Source organism: Hoplias malabaricus, chromosome 9 (genome assembly GCF_029633855.1).
Source record: "Hoplias malabaricus isolate fHopMal1 chromosome 9, fHopMal1.hap1, whole genome shotgun sequence".
Lineage (NCBI taxonomy): Eukaryota > Metazoa > Chordata > Actinopteri > Characiformes > Erythrinidae > Hoplias > Hoplias malabaricus.
The window spans coordinates 17,798,610-17,822,249 of NC_089808.1; the positions used below are offsets into that span (position 1 = coordinate 17,798,610).

The 23,640-nt window shown below is 40.3% G+C and overlaps 1 protein-coding gene across 1 annotated transcript in view; it reads right to left on the reverse strand.

The window, feature by feature from the left end:
* greb1l (GREB1 like retinoic acid receptor coactivator) overlaps window positions 1-23,640 on the reverse strand; it is a 47,460-nt gene that overhangs the window by 3,091 nt on the left and 20,729 nt on the right. The window contains exons 15-33 of the mRNA XM_066681805.1: window positions 23,440-23,574; window positions 22,744-22,941; window positions 22,264-22,444; window positions 21,804-21,999; window positions 21,144-21,280; window positions 20,171-20,513; window positions 19,874-19,989; window positions 18,210-18,463; window positions 15,954-16,504; window positions 15,704-15,806; window positions 14,565-14,714; window positions 12,956-13,098; window positions 12,675-12,836; window positions 10,245-10,449; window positions 8,030-8,198; window positions 7,566-7,769; window positions 4,995-5,136; window positions 2,934-3,137; window positions 2,445-2,583 (exon numbers count right to left, since the gene is read on the reverse strand). Of these exons, the coding sequence (XP_066537902.1) occupies window positions 2,445-2,583; window positions 2,934-3,137; window positions 4,995-5,136; window positions 7,566-7,769; window positions 8,030-8,198; window positions 10,245-10,449; window positions 12,675-12,836; window positions 12,956-13,098; window positions 14,565-14,714; window positions 15,704-15,806; window positions 15,954-16,504; window positions 18,210-18,463; window positions 19,874-19,989; window positions 20,171-20,513; window positions 21,144-21,280; window positions 21,804-21,999; window positions 22,264-22,444; window positions 22,744-22,941; window positions 23,440-23,574 (3,732 nt within the window). The remainder of the gene's footprint in view (window positions 1-2,444; window positions 2,584-2,933; window positions 3,138-4,994; window positions 5,137-7,565; window positions 7,770-8,029; window positions 8,199-10,244; window positions 10,450-12,674; window positions 12,837-12,955; window positions 13,099-14,564; window positions 14,715-15,703; window positions 15,807-15,953; window positions 16,505-18,209; window positions 18,464-19,873; window positions 19,990-20,170; window positions 20,514-21,143; window positions 21,281-21,803; window positions 22,000-22,263; window positions 22,445-22,743; window positions 22,942-23,439; window positions 23,575-23,640) is intronic.

Genomic DNA, 23,640 nt, shown 5'->3' on the forward strand with positions numbered 1-23,640 from the left:
AGATGTGGTAGAAAAAAGTGTACACGCGATAACCGCACCCTGGAGAGGATTGTGAAACAAAACCCATTCAAAAATGTGGGAGAGATTCACAAAGACTGGACTGCAGCTGGAGTCAGTGCTTCAAGAACTACCACCACCACACAGACGTATGCAAGACATGGGTTTCAGCATCGCATTCCTTATGTCGAGCCACTTTTGAACAAGAGACAGTGTCAGAAGCGTCTCGCCCCTGGGCTAAAGACAAAAAGGACTGGACTGCTGCTGAGTGGTACACAGTTATCTTTTCTGATGAAAGTAACTTTTGCATTTCCTCTGGAAATCCAGGTCCCAGAGTCTGGAGGAAGAGAGGAGAGGCACAGAATCCACGTTGCTTGAGGTCCAGTGTAAAGTTTTCATAATCAGTGATGGTTTGGGGTGCTGTGTCATCTGCTGGTGTTGGTCCACTGTGTTTTCTGAGGTCCAAGGTCAACACAGCCGTGTACCAGGAAGTTTTAGAGAACTTCATGCTTCTTGCTGCTGACCAACTTTATGAAGATGCAGATTTAATTTTGCAGCAGGACTTAGCAACTGCACACAGTGCCAAAGCTACCAGTACCAGGTTTAAGGACCATGGTATTTCTGTTTTTAATTGTCCAGCAAACTCGCCTGACCTTAACCCCACAGAAGATCTATGTGGTATTGTGAAGAGGACAATGCAATATGCCAGACCCAACAACCTGGGCTCTCATATAAAACCTGAGTGCCACAGACTTATCGACTCCACACCGTGCCACTTTGCTGCAGTACTTCAGGCAAAAGGAGCCCCAACTAAGTATTGAGTGCTGTACATGCTCATACTTTTCATGTTCATACTTTTCAGTCCGGCAGCATTTCAAAAAATGGTTTTTTTATTGGTCTTAAGAAATTTTCTAATTTTCTGAGATACTGAATTTGGGGTTTTCATTAGTTGTGAGTTATAATCATAAAATTAAAAGGAATAAACACTTGAAATATATCAGTCTGTGTGTAATGAATGAGTATAATATACAAGTTTCACCTTTTGAATGGAACTACTGAAATAAATCAACTTTTTCATGATATTCTAATATTAATGACCAGCACCTGTAGATGTCTTTAAGCTACAGGAGCATTAGTGAGGTCAGGTACTGTTATTGATAAGTAATCATAAAACATCTCTCCAAAACGATCCTGGAAATATTGGATGGAGCTGTATCACTGTAGAGAACAAAACTCCACTGCTCAGAGCCCACTGTTGTCATACTGACAGTTTTTTGAGAAAGTGGGCCCTCATCCCTCAACTAAAATTAAAAATAAAAATATTAATGCAGAATATGTACAAAAGATCAGGCAAAATTATCAAATTAATCCCAAAATGTTATCGTTTCTTATTAACTGGATAACAAAATATAATAAAAAGCATCAAATGACTATGAGTTTCCAGTCTTTTCTGCACAAATGACAGAATATATCTGGGATCTGTAACAAAACCTAGTGAGCTGTCTAAGTTGAGAGCGTTTCATGCCACAGTCTGCGCGCTCCCGACAGGTAGGCTGTCCCAATTCTTGGACACCGCATTATGCTGTTTACTAAGATATTCTAATTTTGCCGAATTTCAAGGCGGCATCGAACCCTTCCCCAGCCGTGAAAGCAATCCCAGGATAACATGCAAGAAAAACTCCCGTCCATTGCGTTCTTCTTCCAGAGCAAAAATAATTAAAATGCAAACGGGAAGATTACAATTCACCACGCTGAAACAGCGGCGACGCTAACCACTGAGGTAAGTAAACATCGTTTGGTTGAGAACAAGCCGTGATGCAATCGCTCTCTAACTACAGCATCTCAATAATCTGTCTCATGAGGACAGACGACCGTTAGAACGCTGTCTACTTAAACAGCTGTCTATGCAGCCAGTGCCTACCTAGATAGCTCACTAGGTTTTGGGACAGTCCGTTATTTGCCTGTGTCCTTAAACAGCTTGAATCCCCTGTTGAAATCTTTCTCACATTAACCTAACCTTGACTTTCTATTATAAAAAGTAAAACAAACTTAGGTAACCTAATTTCAATTTTCAAAATGTCATTTTGAAAAAAAAAAAACAAGTTTTATGACAGCTTAGATTTTTTTTGTGCTAATCTCATTTCACCCATGCCCCCCTACCGCCCTATGACCCTGCTTTAGTTGATAAATAACAATGAGCAATAACTTTAAGATCCAGAGTGTCTAATTTCATTTCACACTAAATAATTGGATAATTGAACATGAACTGAATAACAATTGAACATTTAGTGGGTGTAACTGGTGTAGACTTGCCTATAAGGGGTTTTTACAAACTTTCATGCAGATAGGATACATAGGTCTTAGGAAATCCATTATGATACACTCTACTGCTATATATAATAAAATATGTTACACTGAATTTTACTAATATAACTACTGAAAATTACCTTTCAAGAAGGCAAATTTCTTCAGGAGTCCAGATACCACAAAGGAGTCACAAAGATATAGCAGCAGCCCACTGAAGACCACTCCGCTGTGATCCAGATTAACAGAGTGCGGTCTGGAGCTCACATAGCACACACACACCTGTACATACACACAAAGACATACATAGTTAAAGAACAGTGCACAAAAGTGTAGGCATAATTATATTTCAAAAAAGACACTAAGGGTTGGTTTCTCAGAGAGAGATTAACCCTAGTCCTGAACTATATCTTCCTTTCAATGGAAAACCAAAATTCAAAATGATGTGTTGTGTAGGAGTAGGCTTAATCCCTTTCTGGGAAACCACACATGAATGTTAATATATTTCAATTTCATCTGTCAAATATTTTACAAAATACCAGTATAATATAAAGATAAATATTACAATTTTAATAACTGAAGCTGCACAGGACTTGCATTTAGATAGTAAGTTAATGTTGCTGGGTTCAGACCTGTGGGCCAAGGTCGAGGTAGCTGTCTATAGACAGAACAGGGTTTGCGGTGTTCTGGAAAGCCTGAGGGAAAAGGTTTTGACTGCAACTCTGCAGAAACTTCTCCAGGAGCAGTTGAGCAGGAGCATCCAGCAAAGGATGCTCACTGTCTGGAGCACACACGTACTGAGATGGGGAGATACGGGGGCAGACACTGTCCATAGACTGTATACACAGAGAGAGAGAGAGAGAAAATTGATGATGTTTAATCATATATCAAAAATATAAGAAAAATAAAATTATAATGTTTAAGTCTGTTTTAAGAAAATAAACCATAAAAGAGTAAGAATAAAAATAAAAGGCAGAATGAAAAGTTAAAACTGTAATAAAACTGATATGTAGTTCAATTTTAAATAAAAACTAATGAATAAATTTCACAGTATAACACTCTCATTATGAAACTATATACAGCACACAAGGTATGAATACGTTTGGACAAATTTTGTGAAATACTATGGAAAAATGCTTTAGCACATTAATATGATGATCTGGATTTCCTACCAACCGTGAGATTATACAAAGCAGTCAGTTTTGTGCGATAAAATAAATCACTGATATTGTGCTGTCTTTCATTCATAAAAAGCCCTGCAGAGTTGACCTGCTTCCTTGTCTCAATTTCTGCAATCAAAATGCTAAACCCACATTTGCAAAGACGAGGTTAAATTGAGAAAGACAAGCACAGTGTGTGCTGATTAATACATGTACTCATGAAATATGGTGAGATGAGCACAGAGAATTAAGAGAACAATGTGAAAGTGACTAAAAAAACAGCTTTTCTGTTCCTTGTCCATCACTCCTGGGCACTTTGTGTTTGAATGTAAACAGAGGCTCATTCACAAAAGATACTGAAACCAGTCATGAACAGGACTGTTTAGAGAGTGGGGGGTGTGGTGGTGTGGTAATAATAAAATGAAGAAGAAGAAAAAGTTCAATTTATATAGTGCCTCTCAGAAACTCAAGGAAACTTTGCATAGTCCCAAAATAAAGAAAAAATGAATGTTTGAAGCAAAGATTTGAAGGATGACAGGGACAAGCAGGTACAGAGAGAGGATGGAAGAGAATTCCAAAAGATCTGAAAGATCTGCCACCCCAAACTGAAAGTCTAGTTGAAGGAACAGTAAGAAGACCGGAATAGCTAAAGGATCTGAGAATGTGAGATTGATGATAAAGAGAAATTAAATCAGAGAGGTAAACAGGTGCCAGACCATGAAGAGCCTTGAAGTTTAAAAGAAGAATTTTGAACTTAATCCTAGCATTAACAGGAAGGCAATGGAGATGCCTTAGAACAGGAGTGATATGAACCGTGCCTTTAGTGGAAGTCCGAACTCTGGCTGTTGAGTTTTGGATGTACGATTAATCAGTTTAACAGGAAGACTTTATATAAGTGTGTTACAGTAATCAATACAGGAAAGAATAAAAGCATTTATCAACATTGAAACATCACTGTAACTAAGCTTGGGGCATAAACGTGCAATCTTACACAAATGATAAAATGCATTTTTGGTGCTCAAATATAAGTGATATATACAAATATAATACAGGTTAAACTTGTAAATAACTCATGAAAGAATAAAGTTATATTAAAACCAAGCACACCATTTTCTTGTGAAATTCCCAATAAGTTTGTAGTGTCACATGACCCTCTTCCCATTGAAAAAACAAAAGTTGGATACAAAATGTCTGACTTCAAAATGGCCGCCGTGGTCACCAACCATCTTGAAAAGTGTATATATATATATAACTTCAAAGATAATGGAATATATATGATGTATAAAGAACGAAAGAAGGGTGTCAGAAAATCAACAAAACTTGTCAAGTGTAGACTGGGGCATATAGAGCACTTTAGAAAGAGGCAGTGCCCTATTAGCCAGACATGAAACTGAGATTAAACTACATACAATAAAAATAACAAAAAATATTTGGTGGAACGATGTGATAATGGAAAAGTTAATTTGGCTTAAAATTGTGATTATGTGGTAGTAATTATGTGGTAAACTCCAGATAAATTGTTAAAATGCTGACCATGAGTTTGGGTTTGATCAGCACAGATTTATTTCCACCAGTGGGGATGTGCTTCTTCATGATACTGAAGTGATTAAAGCGACAGAGCAGGAGGCCACTGCTGTTCACTTGCAGGTTAAAATCTACTTCCTCACACATGTACCTACAAACACAAACAAAAACACACAGGTGTTATTAAAAACCCATTCCTCATTTTTTATTAATGCAGTGATTTGTTATTCATCTTGAACATTTATTTAACTGAAAAAAAGTACAAAGGTTTCCCAGTGTTTTGGCCAAACAACTTGATTATATAAACATACTTTTTGTGCTAAGTAAATTTGTGTTTGGTAGATTATTTCTTCCTTGTAAAAATGCTTCTTGGCAATAAATCTTATCTTATTTTATAAAGTCTATTAATTTTCCTTTTAAATGGTGCCACATTTGTAAGGAACATGCATTTGTGGGAGGAGCAGTAGAGCTGAGTATGTGGGATGCGCCCATGAAAAATTTGCCAAATCCTCTCTGCCAATGCCAAACAGCTTATTTTGTGTGATGGTGTGGGATCTGCCTCACTGGAAAAATGAGGCTTTTCATTATTGGAGGCAATCTCAATGCAGAGAGATATTGAGATTAAATTCTGAAACCAGCGGCAATTCCATATCTCCACATTCGGGGACTGAACTCTATCCTCCAAGATGACAAAACTCGCCCCCTCAGAGCGGGGTTTATCAGTGACTACCTCCAGAATTTGGGAGTGGAGAGAATGGAGTGACCTGCCAGCAGTCCTGACCTCAACCCCACTGAACACTTGTGGGATCAGCTTGGGCATGCTGTTGGTGCCACAGTGACCAACACAACCATGTGGACTGACTTGCGACAAATGCTGGTTGAAGAATGGGATGCCATCCCGCAGCAGTTTGTGACCAGCATGAGGAGGAGTGCCTAGCTGTTATGGCTATATATGGTTCTTCCACACGCTACTGAGGCTCCTGTTTGTTAAATGAATAAATTGTTAAATTGCCAATACGTCTTGTTTCTTCAAACTTAAATCATCCAGTCCACCACACACCAAACCAGTCAATGGCAGAATAAGCTGTTTGGCAATGGCATAGAGGATTTGGCAAATTTTTTCATAGGCGTAACCCACATACCCAGCTCTACTGCTCATCCCACAAATGCATGTTCCTTACAAATGTGGCACCATTTAAAAGAGAAATTAATGGGCTTTCCAACTGTATAAGATTTATTGCAAAGAAGCATTGTTATGCTTCAAAGAAATAATCTACACAAATGTCCTTAATTTTGTGGTATGTTTCTTTAGTTATATCTCAATTAATTTATAATTTGATACCTACAAAATACCCCAAAGGAAGTAGAGACAGGGGCCAAATAAGAGATAGTTACACCATTTTGAAACATTCCATCATAAATGTGTGCTGTGGTCAGAGGTATCCATTTTTTTATTCAGGATAAACAGACATCAAGATTTCACCAGCATTAGTTGCTGGTGTCAACACCTCTTACGCTGTGGGGTGATTCGCATGGCATGTGTCAGTTGAATATGTGAGAAGGAATCACTGATGTGGAGACACATACTGAGATTGCAGACCGATGTATGCTGTCATTAAGTGATATACTTTAATGGGAACTCAATGGAAATTACAGAAAGACAATGATGACAGGTCTATATGTGCTACAAGAGTGTTGCTTCATTTACAGGAAGTGTGCAGTTCAGATCTGTCTCCTATATACATATTGTAGAAATGAATCAGACCATGATGATAGGGTGACCAGATCTGAGATGCAGAAAAGGAGGACACGTCTCCGGGGGGCAGACTACTGACGTGCAGGCTAACCAATTAAATGTTTACAGAGAAGGTTATCGGCCAATAACAGTAGCGCTACAGTCAGATCGTGCAATCCGAAGATTTTAGGCTACTTCACCACTCCCCCTTTTCACTACCAAATGGAGTAGGGGAGGGCGGGACTAGTTTGTGAACGAAGCGCTTCTCCAAATTCTTTGTAAGCTCTAGAAAAACAAAATCCCGGATGTTTGTGAAAAAAAATTTTTAAGTCTAAAAAAGAGAACATGTGTGGGTAAAAGAGGACGTCTGGTCACCCTAATGATGACCAGGGTCTGTTGAGCAAGCGAAGTCTTGCATATAATGGGAAAGAATTCCACTTGCAAAACTAACAAATATTATCTTCAGGTCCTAAATTATTAAAAAGTGTGATTAAAATGATGTGCAAGAATGTAGTTCAAAAAATATTAGGATTTACAAGTGGATTTTACTTTTTTGGGGTAATTAAGCATGGTGGCACTACAGCCCTGATCTGTAGCATTTAAATATATACTGGCATTTGGCAGTTAGGCATCTGACTCTAAAATATTTTATCAGATCAAGTTCAACCAAATGTTTTGAAAAGAGTTGTGTTCTACTGATTCTCATGAATGACATTCTAACCATTTATTTTAAAGCTTTCCTACAAGCAAAAATATTTCTGGTCAGTTTATTGTTAATTTTAAAGTCCCCCAAAGTTTTTATATTATCTGCACTATATTTTTGGGGATGTCCTCTCTCCACTCACCGGTTTAGGTCATACTGTACGTTCTGTGTGAGGTCAATGTTGAGCAGGATGAAGTCGTGGAGGTGACAGCGGCTGAACACAGCACCAGTAGTAACATGTTTACTACTCCAACTTCGCAAACCACACACTGCATACTGACTCAGCTTAGGAATGGACTCCATATGGAGAAGCACTGACTTCAGAGAGACATTCACCACTTCACCTCTAAATACACACAGTCAGAGAGAAAAAGAGAAATATACAACTCCGCAATCAATCAATAAATAAATAAATAAATACATAGATAGATATTTAGAGAGAGAGCGAGAAAGAGAGAGAGAGAGAGAGAGAGAGAGAGAGAGGGGCTACTCCAGCAGTAAACATCATTTCACATTGATTCGTAAAACATCCCTCAACATCTCTCCCTTCATTCCTTCTGTTATTTCATCCAGCACCTTCATCCACCTATGCCCTGCCCACTGTACCTGTTGCCCTGGTGACCAGGTGTGTGTGTGTTCCACAGTACGCAAGAGTCATCCATGATGAGAATAAAGGGCCACACTTCTTGCCTGCGTACACCCTGCTCCTCTAACCTGTTTCTCTCCAGCTCCAGGTTATGATAAGACAGCTCCTTTATCATAAACCGAGCAGCACCTGAAATACATAACATCGCTGTATAGTAACTTATCAGACAAAAAAAATCAATACAAATACATAAGTATCAGTACATGGGAACCCAAGTGTCAATATTAAACTACTTTAATTATAAGTAGTTTTAATGTAGATTAAGTATACTGCTATGGATTATGTTAGAATTCACTTTTTTGTTTTGTGGTTTTGTGGTTGTTGCTCCTTTGAACTACTTCTGTCCTCCCCTCCCTTCCTACTGCTCCTCTTCTAACCCAGAAGAGGTTGGAATCAAGGAGAGGAAAGGAGAAGGAAGAATGGAGAGTATGAGCAGTAATTGGGGAAAAGGTATAGCTGATGTCTTACTAATATGATGTCACTTATTGATTAACTGAACCTATCACAACATTGCTTTCATTCAGTTCATTCAGTTTATTCAGTTCAGGGTCGCGGTGGGTCTGGAGCCTACTTGGAATCATTGGGCCCAAGGCAGGAACACACCCTGGAGGAGGCACTAGTCCCTCACAGGGTGACACACATTCACTCACACACTCACAACTCTATGGACACTTTTGAGTCATCAATCCACCTACCAATGTGTATTTTTGGACCACGGGAGGAAAATGGAGCACCGAGAGGAACATGGGGAGAACACACCAAACTCCTCACAGTCACTCGGAGTTTGGGCTTGAACCCACAACCTCCAGGTGTAAATGCTGGGCAACTGTGCTTTTTTGTGCAACATTTGCTTTCAGCACATCCTAATATTCCCAAAAATCTCAGTTGCTGCACACAGCCTGCACATATAGAGCAATTCCATCTTATATTTGCTTATACACTCCTTGGGCAAAAAAAAAAGATCATAAATCCAGTCATTTAACTGGATTTAACTAAGCAAATAGGTAAGAGCCTTCCATTGGATAATTACTGCATGGGTGTTTATGTTTCAACAAGTTATTTGACCTTAACTGATGCAGTGAGTAGCTTCTCATTTGTTATACAACCATGTCAAAAGATACATCCTGTGGTCATGGAAAAGATATTAATCTGTTTCAGAAAGGTCAAATTATTGGCATGCATCAAGCAGAGAAAACATTTGAGGAAACTACTAAAATCGAGTTAAGGACTGTCCAACGCATTATTAAACAGTGGAAGGACAGTGGGAAAACATCATCTTTGAGAAAGGAATGTGGTCAGAAAAAAATCTTAAATGATCACAGTCGCCAATGACAAATGTTTTTTAAGATGACAGTGCCAGAAATTAATAATTGGGCTCAGATTGTGAAAGAGTAGTTCAGGGAGCACGAGACATCATTTTCACACATGGATTGACCACTACAGAGCCTAGACCTGAACCACTTTTTACGCAGCGGTCCAAATTTCCCATCACCAGTCCAAGATCTTGGGGAAAAATGAATGTATGTTTGGGTAGAAATAAATGCTGTGAAATCGCAGACATTTGTGGAAATGATTCCACAGCCAGTATGTGACGAATTCAAAGCTAAATGCGGTCCAATTAACTTTTTTTTTTTTTGGCCAGGCGGTGTATATCTGCTGCGTATTTGTGATAATGTGTTACATTTGTGTGCAGCCTTCGACATGTTCGCTCTGGGCATGCACATAGTAATGTCAATAAAAAATCTTTAAAAGGTTTCTGGGTAGCATACTGTCATGTATCTTCCACAGGAAGCAAATTCTGTGGTGATTCTAAGTGTCTCCTCTGGTATTTGGATAGGTGTCAAGACAGCTCCACAAAATCAGTTTCCAGGTCACTTTTAGGGTTTCTAGAAGCACACTGAGAATATGTTGTATTGTCTGCTGCAACGTTTGTGTTTGCTACCGTCAGATTAGACACCTTTTACCTCTCACAAGGAAAATTGGAACAGATGAGAGTGAAGGACCGGTGCTGTCCTCCTCCCTCAGTTCACAGCTGGAGTGCTTTTTTTAAGCAAGGCACTTAAACCCCGACTGCTCCTTCAGGCATATTTTGTTGTACATTGTACAAACACACACAAATGCACATTAACGTTTACATTCTACCTTCTCTTTATTTCAATTAGGGTCAGTACTCACCTACTCCAGAGGTGTTGAAAACAGCAGGCAAAACCAGCAATATGTGGTTGGGCCAGTATTTCCTATAGAGGGGCATTTCATGTTGCTTGACCACCAGAATGTGCAGATGATCTGCTCCCTCCATGGCATGGTATAGATTTAACAGACCATGCTCATGTCGACCCAAAGTTGGAGTAAAGATAGGACTTTTCAACATGTTTGAATCCTGAAAGAAAGAAAGAAAGAAAGAAAGAAAGAAAGGGGAATGTCAGGCCATGATCCATTCATGTTTTGCCCTATGAGGATGTAAGTATATTAATGAAGCTACTTTAGTGCATATTTTTGTATTTACAGACAGCAGAGCTCTATGGTGTGCATCAAAGGTCCCAGACAAAATTCAGTTATTGAGATTTACATGAATTTTTTATGATTTTATTTAAATCCTGCTTTAATGTGTTACTGCTTGCTGTGAACTACATGTGGTAATAAATATGTAAAAAAAAAAGTAAACCTGTTTATATGTGACTGCTTTTTTCCTAGTGTTTGTCAAATACATTCATTCATTCATTCATTGTCTGTAACCACTTATCCAATTCAAATACCCTGCGGGGGCGCCAGTTTTTCGCAGGGTGAAACACACTCTCACACCTATGGACACACTTGCAGGGGAAACCCATGAGGAAACCCATGCAGACACAGGGAGAACACACCACACACCTCACAGTCACCTGGAGGAAACCCACGCAGACACAGGGAGAACACACCACACTCCTCACAGACAGTCACCCGGAGGAAGCCCACACAGACACAGGGAGAACACACCACACTCCTTACAGACGGTGACCTGGAGGAAGCCCACGCAGACACGGGAGAACACACCACACACCTCACAGATGGTCACCCGGAGGAAACCCATGCAGACACAGAGAGAACACACCATACTTCTCACAGACAGTCACCCGGAGGAAACCCATGCAGACACAGGGAGAACACACCACACTCCTCACAGACAGTCACCTGGAGGAAACCCACGCAGACACAGGGAGAACACACCACACTCCTCACAGACAGTCACCTGGAGGAAACCCACGTAGACACAGGGAGAACACATCACACTCCTCACAGACAGTCACCCGGAGTAAACCCACGCAGACACAGGAAGAACACACCACACTCCTCACAGACAGTCACCCGGAGCGGGGCTTGCACCCACAACTGTAGGACCCTGGAGCTGTGTGACTGCGATGGTACCTGCTGCACCACTGTTGGCGCCATTTTTCAGTGCATATACACATTTATTTGGGGATCTGGAGTCCCAACCAAACTGTGAAACAATACAGGTCAGTGGTCTATCTAAATACTGATATTAAATGGGATAAAACTAGCCTTTCAGATGTTGAGCTTTATGATACATAGAGTGCACAGACTTTAGAATTGTTCCGCCTCCAGTCAGTGCTGGGTATGTTAGAGCACAAAGACAAGGCAAAACAGAACAAAGCAAACACATTAAGCAAGGAAAAACATGTTTTTTGATTAAATATGGCACAACAGGTAGTGTCGCCCTCACAGACATCCAGCATCCTGGGGTTGTGTGTTCGAGCCCCGCTCCAGTTGATTGCCTATGAGGTGTTTGGAGTGTTCTCCTTGCGTCCACGTGGGTTGCTCCGGTTTCCTCCCACAGTCCAAAAACACACATTGGTTGGTGGACTGGCTACTTAAAAGTGTAGTGTGAGTGAACGTGTGAAGGACTAGTGCCCTCTCCAGGGTGTGTACCTGCATTGCACCCAGTGATTTTAGGTAGGCACTGGACCCACCATGACACTGAATTGAATAAGCGGTAACTGACAATGAATGAATTAAAAAAGAAAAGGAAGAGGACTGTTGCAAAGCCCTACTTTGGAATAATCTTTTAGTCAATGTTTAGGACTCAGAAACCTGTCTATGTAGTCAAGGGTTTGGTAAATATTTTCTTAAGTGAAGTTCTAGGGGATCATGGATAATTAGACAATCTGGGAGGCCTGTGCTGATATCTCTGGGAGTCCTCAAATCTGACCTCATGCTGAATAAGGATTGTCTGGATGGCGGGTCACTGCCCTCCTGTCCTTTAAATAGCTTTGTCCATGAGGCAGTGCCCGCACATCTCACCAACCTTCCAGAACAAGCCTCAAGAATTACGGGTTCCTGCTCATTCCCCATGGAGCCATCTGCATGTGCCAGGATGCCTCATCTTTAAGGCTACCGACTGATTGATGAGACTGGGCCTTTAATTTACATTAAGTAGAATAATATTATTCCCCGCAACCCTAAATTGGATAAGCGGTTACAGATAATGGATGGATGGATGGAGAATAATATTATATTTCAGTCTACTATTCCAGATCCAATGCAGTTTTGAATCTGCATGCAGTTTCACACTTGTATGATGCTGATATGTGTACAGTGTGTCCTGACCTTGTCAGAAATAAGAGGCAGTCTCATGCTCTCTAGATGGCACCCCTGCTGGCTAAAGATGAAATGTCTCTCTTTAGTTTTGGGTATAATGAAATGGAGCTGCACTTCCTCGCCCAGCATTGAGGAGCAGAAGGTGAAGGTGTGGAAGGTGCAGTCAGACAACTGTGAACAAAAACAAACATAAACAACACACATACATATCAGATAATTGCTTTGTATTATTATCTGTTACATTATTAATGTGAATAAGCCAAGCAGGTTTAAGAATGAGTGTAGCTCACAGGTCGGGTAGGGCCAGGCTCACTATATTGATGGCACTGTTCGCAGTGGTGAAATGCATTGTGGGCGGCAAACATGCTGAGTCTAATGGACATTGTGTTCCTCTTCATCTCTCCACTCTCCTCACATTTCTCTCTTTTTATTGCTGCAGGACATATAAATTAACAGATAAAACATATATGAACATTAATCATTCTGTCTTTCATCCATCTAAGCTTTCACAATCACCCCTATATACACTAAAGTATATTGCCAAATGTATTCACTCATCAGTGCATAGAAAGCTTCATGGAATGGGTTTCCATGGCCAAGCAGCTGCATCCAAGCCTTACATCAACAAGGGCAATGCAAAACACTGGATGCAAAGGGTGTAAAGCATGCTGCTACTGAAATCTATAGCACTGGAAATGTGTTCTCTGAAGTGACAAATGATGTTTTTTCCAATCCAATGGATGAGGGGGGGTTAGGCGGTTGCCAGGAAAATGGTATTTTTCTGACTACATTGTGCCAAGTGTAAAGTTTGGTGGAGGGGGATTGTGGTGTTGGGGGTTTTTAAGTCTTGGTCCCTTATGGCACTTTTCCTCTGCAAGGAAACTACACGACTCGGCACAGTTCTCTTGCTTTTCCACTGACCAAATCTGGTACCTGGTCCCTGGAACTGGGTAAGATTTCAGTCAGAGCTTGCTCAGGGTTCCAACCATGCAGAGTAAATACTAAATCGTGATGTGTGAACCCTCCAGAGCGCTGATTGGCCATGTCAATCACCATGAAGTGCAGAGCTCATTCAAATCCAGCACAAATTCACCGCTTGTAAAAGCTCTTAAGACAGCAGATTTCACTGTGAGTATACACAATGAGTAAACAGCGCCTAACTTTACCAACGCTGCTGTTGTGTTTTTCAAACCACAGAGAGCCCTGCCAGTGGAAAAGCAACAAGCTTTAAGCATGCCGAGCTATGTCAAGTCGTGTAGAGCCAGACCTATGCGGTGGAAAAGCACCATTAGTTCATTAGTTCCAGTGAAAGGAACTCTCAATGCTTCAGCATATCAAGAGATTTTGGACTATTCCATGCTCCCAACTTTGTGGAAACAATTTGGGGATGGCCCTTTCCTGTTCCAATATGACTGAGCACAAAGCCATGTCCATAAAGAAGACATGAATGAGCGAGTTTGGTGTGGAAGAATGTGACTGGCCTGCACAGGGTCCTGACCTCAACCCGATAGAACACCTTTCGGATGAATTACATCGGTGAGTTCAAGCCAGGCCTTCTCATCCAGTATCTGTGTCTGACCTCACAAGTGCACTTCTGGTTCATATGCATGCACAGACAAGTGAATAGTGTTGGCAATATAGTGTATATATCATTTAAAAGGGAAAGTCTATATGGTTTCATTGTTTAATCAACACATATAAGATCAGTGTTGGCTGTGGATTGTAAATAAAATGGCTAGATTTTTGCTGCAGACCACCCCTGGTTCTGATCTTGGCTCCTACCTGGTAAGTTTCTTTACAATTAACCATTTCACATTAAACCATTCTGACTGACTTAGCTTACATTTCAACCATTGAATTACAATAAAAAAAATCAGGTCAAATTACCCTGTTACTCACCATTCAGTCTCTGTAAATTTTCATTTGAATACACCACACTGCAGTGCTTGAATTTGGGGTCACGAGGGCAGGGGTCAAAAGTCATTTTTTGAATGTCCTCCAGATCAGGCCACTGCAGTCCACTGGACACTGGAGCTGCTGGATCTTCCACTACAGTTGCAGGACAAACAAATCAAGAAATGAAAAGTTCTGTCAGCAGCTCTGTAATGTGCACTGTGATTTCAATATTGCTGTTGTACAGACACTGAACACAACAACAACTACCAATTTTTGCTAAATAAAGAATCACACAAAATGCACTGAAGCCATGCATAGATTTTATGAATTTATGAATTTATATAATGGCTGTCAAAGTTAATTGCATGAATAGCAGCAACAAATTTGATCTGAATTCCATTAATTCATTCTCCTCGTTGAACCTTTCAGTACCCATCCATAATAACAGGCTGAATTCCAATTCCTACATGAATATTTCTATTATATAATGCAAATCTGAAGCTGTCTGGTACAATACAGTCTTAAATAGCTTTAAAATCAATATAATCATAATCTATACTCTACAGTGGATATTGCCAGTGGGAGAACTGGTTAAATTGGTGAGCAACAGAATAACAAAGCAACAACCAACTGTAATGAACCAGTTTCCCTAAGCAGTCTCTATATTTATGCATGAACAAAAATCCATGACAAATATACACTGTTGCAGTCTCATGTACATGTACAGAATGTAATACATTCTACTGATACTTATGCTGTCTACTCAAATATAACAAAATGGTCTAAACTATTTTTAAGTTTTGCAACTAAGGTTAGTTCAATTATTCATGTTTCACTACATAAAATAGTGTGTAAAGTCCATGGATGATTTTTAACTGTGACCTAGATAAAGGTGGAGCATTTTTGGAAAATGGATCACTGAATGTTTTTAATTGTCTTCCAGCCTAATTATATTAATTTTTGTGTTCATACATAAGACAAAATATTTTTGACTAATGCATTTTGACATCAGTTATTGTGACATAAAATTCTGCTACATAATCCACACATAGGAAAAATAAACATTAACATAACACAGAATAGAATAGAATAGAATAGAATAGAATAGAATAGAATAGAATAGAATAGAATAGCTCTCTCACCTTCCTCTATCTCCTCTTCATCGTACACATCTACCTCCAGCAACCGGATCAGCATTCGAAAAAGTATACGCAGAAATTGCAGATACGCACCTGTCTTGCCCACCTACAACACACACATACACACACAAACACACACACACACACTAAATCAAACAAAACAACATGAAACAATAATTCACACATTCATATATCATTTTGTTATTATTGCATAGAAATGTTTAGTTGAATCAGATTTAAACGTGGTTCTGACCTGTGGAGGTCCACTGAGCAGGAGCCTCCTTGGATGGACTGTGCCTGGTCCGTTATAATCTGCATGTTGCGGTCGAACGGTGGTCCACTGCCGGTAGTAGAGGGATTGTTCGGGGGCGCTGAGATGTGGTACGGATGGTCTAAGCGGTGCAGACCATGCTAAATCTCCATGAGGAAGGAGAGAACCTGAACCGAGTTGACAGACAGATTCTGGGACCAGCAATTTGTATGCAGCCTGAGACAGGACCACGGTCCTGGGGAAAACTCGAGGCTTACGCATACTCGAAGTAGACTGGGATGGTCTCTGAGCTCCAGGAGCAGCAGAAGAGGAGGAGGATGTGGAGGAGGAGGAGGAGGAGGAGGAGGAGAAAGAGGAAGTGGTGAAGCCCTGGGAGTCACATTCCTGTTTAAGGCGATGAGGGGAGGTGCTAGAATCTGTGAAAACAACGCTGTTATTATCTGCTTCAGTTTTGGAGGAGGCAGAGCCACACCAAGGTTTGTGGGAGGAGTCAAGAACTCCAGAAGAGCTGACTTTATTTTCTGTGATAGAGCCTGCAGCAGAGAGAGAGAGAGGGAGAGAGAGAAAATTTAGTTTATAAAAATTGTTTTTTTAATTACTTAGATTTGATGCTTTGATTTGTTAGTCATCTGTGCTTGTGTGCAAAATCACTACTCAAGATGGTTCTGAAGGCAAACAGACCCATTTAGCCCCCGTGTTTGACTGTTCTGAATACCAACAAGTTCTGTATCTCTTACCCTGTGTGACATAGAAACAGAATTATTTTTTTCACTGATTCCTCAGGTCAGACCCCACTTTGAATTTGAGCTTATTTGCATAATATGCAAAATCACACATATTTGAGTGCCAACTAGTCCCTGGATATTTGTTCAATATTGACATATGTGGTATCAGCAGAGTCCTAATTTGAATAATAATCAAAACTGTTGAAATTTCAGACTCCAAAAACGGGTGGAGCTTATGTTCCAAAAATGAGACAAAAACAACTATAACTCACAAATGCTTTCCTTGAATGTTACAAAACTTGACATGGTTGATCCCACAGGATTTTCCAATCAACATGACAATTGGTATGCAAGCATTGAGCAATGTCCTGAATCAGATTCTATGACAATGGTGTCATATTCATAAAAACATGGCTCCAATCAGCAACTGTTTGACAACAATTAGCAAGGTCCAATCATTATGAAACTTGAACCGTATGTCTAAGAATGGTGCTCCCTTAGGGGAAAAAAAATAACAAAAGCCACTAGGGGGGCTACACATTTTCAAAAGGAAAATATGGAATATCTCTGCAAATATTAAGTGTATAAACAAACAAGCTGATTCACTGTATACTGCACACAGTGTCACACAACTTTGCATTTGCATGTATTATCAAAAATGCATAGTGTTTTTTTCAATAGTCAGTTGTGTGAAAACTGATCTTTTCAAACTACTACCTGGATTTTGATTCAGTTGACAAAAATTGGTCTTGTTGCAATCTGCAGAGTCTGTAGGTAAATAAATAAACAAATAAAGCCTAATTCAGGCCAAACTTGACAGACATACGTATGGCCTTACTGTGAAGAAGCAAGTCCAATATGACCAAAATCCAAGGACAGGGGATGCTACAATAGGATAATAACTTGTCACATGAATTATATATACGGGAACAGTATTATATTATATATATATAATTACTTGGAAGGAGTCTGTCTGATTTTAAGAGCTCTGCTCACACAATCAAACATTACAAACATCACACACCCTCTGAACCTCTGACGTTACACACATCACACTCTACACATACCACACAGAATCTGACACTGTAAGGACTGAGCAGTTACATTATCCTATATTCAAACAAAACAAAATACTGATTTTTGTTTTTGCAGCACTTTTTGAATTTTTGCTGAACTTCAAACAATTTATGAAAATTGGTGCATGGTAATATTTTTTTATTGCATTTCTGGCAATCAAAGCAGTGAAAGCATGAGGGTCTAGGTGGAGCTTTGCTGGTTTATGGCATGGTATTTGAAAATCTCCACCAAATGTGTGCTAACCAATCACATTCGTCCCTGTCTGCTGCCTGGTAACCTATTTAATTTCTTTTGCCTCAAAGGCAGTGCCTCCATAACCATTTTGAGTAGTGATTTTGTACACAAGCTCATCTTTTTTGTTAGTATCAAGCTTGTTTGCAATTGGGGTTGTTAGTAATTGCTCTTTAATGATCATTCTTTCTTATGATTGTCTCACCAGATGCACGTGTGGTGGCACTGCTGTTGCTTGGAGGTCTCTCCAACTCCATTTGCAAGTCATCTGGCTCTGCACTTTGCTCTTCCCCACCATCCTCTTCCTCATTTCGCTCTTCTTCCCTGCCCGCAGCTGCAATTACATTAGGAATCACACTGCGAGTTACGTACGTACAGGCCAGCCCAACTTCTTGTTCCAAAGCTGTGCGGGTCTGATAGCTGGAGTCAATCAGACGGAGGTCGCAGTATTTCAGAGACCTGGCAGAACACATATAAACACATATAAATGCAGGAAGACTGGTTGACCTGAACATCTACTAGCTGTCATTAGAAACCACTTAAGAGTCCTGTCTAATACTAGAAAGCCTCTGAAAGTTTGTGCTTTCCTTTTAATTAGTATACAATCACTTTTTCTGTTTTGTCAGATATTTTAATATTCATCACTGAGAAATGTATTTGCATCTTTCCCAGTCTCAGATCATTCTTTCATTCATTTACACGCTGTAACCATGTGATCTAGTGCAGTCTTTGGTAATATTTGAACATTTGATATGTGTAATCAGGCACATACATTAAAAATATTGGCATTACAAAGTAACTATGATTTGTCTTTTGATGTACATACAGGTGCATCTGATTACATAATAATATCAAAAAAAGCAAAACTTATATATTATATAGATTCATTACAGAGTGATCTCTCTGAATTGTTTAGATCTTTTAATGTTGATGATTATGGCAAAAGTCATTATCTCAGACAATTTGAATAATCAACACAAAACACCTGCAAAGGTTTCCTAAGCCTTTAAAATTGTTCCTTAACCTGGTTCAGTAGTCTCCACAATTATGGGGAAGACTGCTGACTTGACAGATGTCCAGAAATCAGTCATTGTCACCCTCATGCTGTAACCAAGCATATTAATGGAAGGTTATGTGGAAGGAAAAAGGTGCACAAGCAACAGGGATAACCTCAGCCTTGAAAGGATTGTCAAGAAAAAGCCATTGAAAAATTTGGGGGAGATTCACAATGAGTGGACTGCTGCTTGTCAAGAGAAGGATGAGAGACACCAGACAAGCTGCAAGCCGCTATCAAAGCAACCTGGGCTTCTATACACGTCAGCAGTGCCACAGGTTGATTGCCTCCATGCCCGGCACCCGGGGCACCTTCTCCCCAAAATATATTTTATGTATCTCTGCCAAGCTGAGAAACTGCTTCTACTTAGTGACCAGGTGCTGGAGGTGTGTCTCAGCCAGCCTGATTCTGGAGCAGCTTCAACCACAAGGCAGCACCTACCCATTCCTCACACCCTCCAGAAAAAGCCTCAAGATTTGGGGCTGGTGAACCTGGACACTTACTTTACTCTAACTACAACTGCTTATTGTCTCGTTATTGTCTCCAGGTTTTGTGTCTGTTCCTGTCTTGTCCTGAGTCTTGTTGGTTCATTCTGCTTTGTTTTCCTGACTCCTCCTGCACCAGCTCCTGGGGGGTCTAGTTTTACAGACACTTTTTCTACTTTGCACATGTGGTACTTACAGGTTTACCCTAGGCCTTTGATTAGCTCTAAGGAAAATATTGATGTTTAGCATGACTGTTTCAGTAATGTTTGTCAAAAAACAGGGGTACACTACATCGCCTTATCAACATTTACTTCCAGCTATAGTGTTTACCTGGGGAAGGTTTCTCCCAGAGGGTCTTTGCCTGTCAGAATTACAATACATGGTAAATCCTCCAAATCCTCATAGGTGAGAGGAACCCATTCTTCATTCTTACAGCCACGCCATGCCTGCAAAACACATACATATCTTTAATGTTCATAAAACTTTATTGCAATGTGTGTCGTAGGTGCATATTCTCTTGCAGAGAGAGAGATACACTGAGAACCTATGTATGTGTTCTCACTCTTTAGAGATGTGATTATATTGATTTCTGAGTGTGTGTGTGTGAGTATTTGTGTGTGTTCTCACTCTGAGTCTTGTACAGAAGTGTTTATTAAGGCTGATTTCTGATGCTGTTCCTGCGAGCAGCACTGCGAATCTGTATTGAAGGCCAAGTTTCTCCTGAGCTTCTTCTAATCGCTCCCGTGCCAGTCGTGCCAGCTGCAGCGAAGGCACACGCACCAGCAGCATGTGGCCCCGCCCCCCTCGCCCACCTTGACCCCCATAGCGCAATACACACTCCACCATAGCCAGTGTCTGTGGGGTCACATGATCACGTAGAGATGGGCATACTGTCAGAGCCATCAAAGCCTCTGTGTACTGCTGAATCAACAGATAACTGCGGATCACCATACTGTGCAGCTGAGGATGTCTGAGAGGGAAGCAGAAAAAAAATGTTCTAATAAAGTTAAGAGAGAGAAACAATACAAATACAATTGATAAATAAATCATAAATCAGGCTGTGAAGGTAAATTTTCACCTATTCAAAAATATACAAAATTAGTACATAAACAGTAAACAGAAAAGACATTTGATATTTCCCTTGAAGCTTAATTTAGCTGACAATAGTACAAAGAAAATATTTGTAATGTGTTCACTGGCCAACTTCATTTTGTTTTTTAAACTGTTTTATTATTGGGAATAGATTCAGGAAATCCAGAAAATCTCAGTTCATAAAGGGCACGTTTGAATACTACTATTGAACAAGCATGAACCTTGAGCCCTCAGATGGCACTGCACAAGAAACAGTCATGCTACTGTACTGCCACATCAGCTTGGGGTACATCAGAAAACACTGTCCTTTAAAACACTGATGCCACTGCATCTATTATTTGCCAACCTGCAACTATTATAAATATGGCAGCAATATCCAGGTTTCAAGACTTCTATCCTACTATAGTTTTTTTTAACCTAGTAAAATGAATCTAATAAACCACAACTGAATTGAAATGTGTACTTGCTAAATTTGTCATCTGTAAGTATAATCAGTAGTTTGGCTGACCGATGAAGGAGCACGCTGACCATCCTCTCAAAGGCATCATCAGAGCGCAGAATAGGGCTAGCCACTCCCCACTGCAGTGAGTTGCTATATTCCTTCAGTCCAAAATACACCAGATCCTTAGGAGATGGCTCCACCTGCTGGAACGGATTGACATTAATTGTAAATAATTATATCTGAAATAAAACTATAATTATTAGTATCCATCCATTATCTGTAACCACTTATCCAATTTAGGGTCGCGGGGGGTCCAGAGCCTACCTGGAATCATCGGGCGCAAGGCGGGAATACACCCTGGAGGGGACGCCAGTACTTCACAGGGCAACACAGACACACACATTCACACCTACGGACACTTTTGAGTCGCCAATCCACTTGCAACGTGTGTTTTTGGACTGTGGGAGGAAACCGGAGCACCCGGAGGAAACCCACGTGGACATGGGGAGAACACACCAACTCCTCACAGACAGTCACCCGGCGCGGGAATCGAACCCACAACCTCCAGGCCCCTGGAGCTGTGTGACTGCGACACTACCTGCTGCGCCACCGTGCCGCCATAATTATTAGTATTAATATAATAAATAGGATCATAACATCAACTAATAAATGTAGTATCAGTATTCAGATTAATGTCCGTAGTGTCTGAAGAGTTGGACTACTTACTGGTGTATTCTTGTGGTTGCTGGGCCAGTGCACCTCATTGTGGACACTGATGCGTGATTGGTGGCTCTGCAGAGTGAAGGGGAAGGAGCTGACCTGCAGCACCAGAAGATTTTCAGCTTCCAAAACCTCAGCACAGTTCACCACACGATCAGCAAGACCCTGGGGCTCACCATGAGAAATTGAGCCTGACATAGAACTGAGAGACAGAGAAAAAGAAAGAAGAGCGAGAAAGATGAGATCAATTGAGAATGAGAAAGGAGAAACTGAGAATACATTTGTTTAAAAAATGTCATAATTAATTAACACCTCTTTTCCCATAGAATAGGCTTTTCACATATTCATGTAAAAGTACTCATGGCTACAATGTCACAACTATCAAGATTTCAGATTGGTCAGTTTCTTCATTTTAATTTTACAAGTATGGATGAATGTGTGTTTATCTATGTAAATGTAGACATACCTGGTTAGATCAATGTTTGCATTGTCATGGATGAGGACGAATAGTGTATACGGGTTCTGTGTGACTTTCCTCATGAACGTCTCCATCCTGCTGTGAACGTCACTGTCCAGACGAGCTACGTATTTCTCAGCTTTCTGCTGAGCTGAGGAGGCATCCTCTATACCCAGGTCCACCAGTACACCTAACACAAACCATTCCGTTCAGGTGAGTTCAAGTAAGTTGAGAGTAAATAGTTAAGTTCAGGTAAGCTCAGAGTCAGTGTGAATTCAGGTCAGTTCAGGAAAAATCATGGAATGTCAGGTGAGTGAATGTGCTTGAGTGAACTCATGTTAGTGTAGGTGATAGGTGAGTTTAATTGAGATAATAAGAGTTCAATACAGTTCATATGAGTTCAAATGTATTTGTGTGTTCTCAGGTCAATTAATGTGAGTTCAGGTGAGTCTATGTCAGATGAGTTCAGAAGAGTGTTAGAGGTCTGACCTGATTGTCGGATACGGCAGACTGTCTGATGCATCAGTACGGGAGAAGCGGGCACCAGCACGAGGAAGTCCACTTTACAGAATCGTCCCAGATCTAGACTATGACTGCCTGAGTCCGCGATTCCACAAACTAGAGACAGCAAACTCCTTGCTACACTCAACTGAGGAGCATTAATCTGAAATACTTCACTCAGCAGCTCTGAAAATACAATAAACAAAACATAGTTTTAAATAAAACTATTTTTCCAGTGTTAAAATAAACAAAACTATTCAAATAAATTAATAAATATTAAAAAAGGGCAAATTAGGAGTTGGATACATATTTTAACTGCAACGTTTAACCCTACAATAGGCATAATAATTAATTATATCAAATTTGGACACCCTTCGTGCGAGAGAGAGAGAGAGAGAGAGAGAGAGAGAGAGAGAGAGAGAGAGAGAGAGAGAGAGAGAGCGAGAGAGAGAGAGAGAGAGAGAGAGAGAGAGAGAGAGAAGCCCAGAGTGGGAATGACACAGACACTGTTCTATCTATTAATGGTCATTAATAATTTTAATTTAGAAGGTGTAATATCAGGGTAAGGATGTTCCTTTAAACTCTTCAGTATGTTCTCCTGGATTGTGTCAATTTACATTCAGTTATAAATAGACAAACTATATCTGACCAGACTTGTCAAACATCTACATTGTGTGAACTGACCATTGCCCATATCCGGCACCATGGCTGCAGCCTCATCACAGTGGACGTATTCTGTGAGGTCAGATTGAAATGGCTGAACAACCTGCTGCTTCCTCCGCCGCTGATACCGCATCAACTCCTTCTCCAGATCATTACCTACACATAATAATAATATGTACCATATGTGTTATCTGAAGGATGGCAGATAATGTAACACCATCT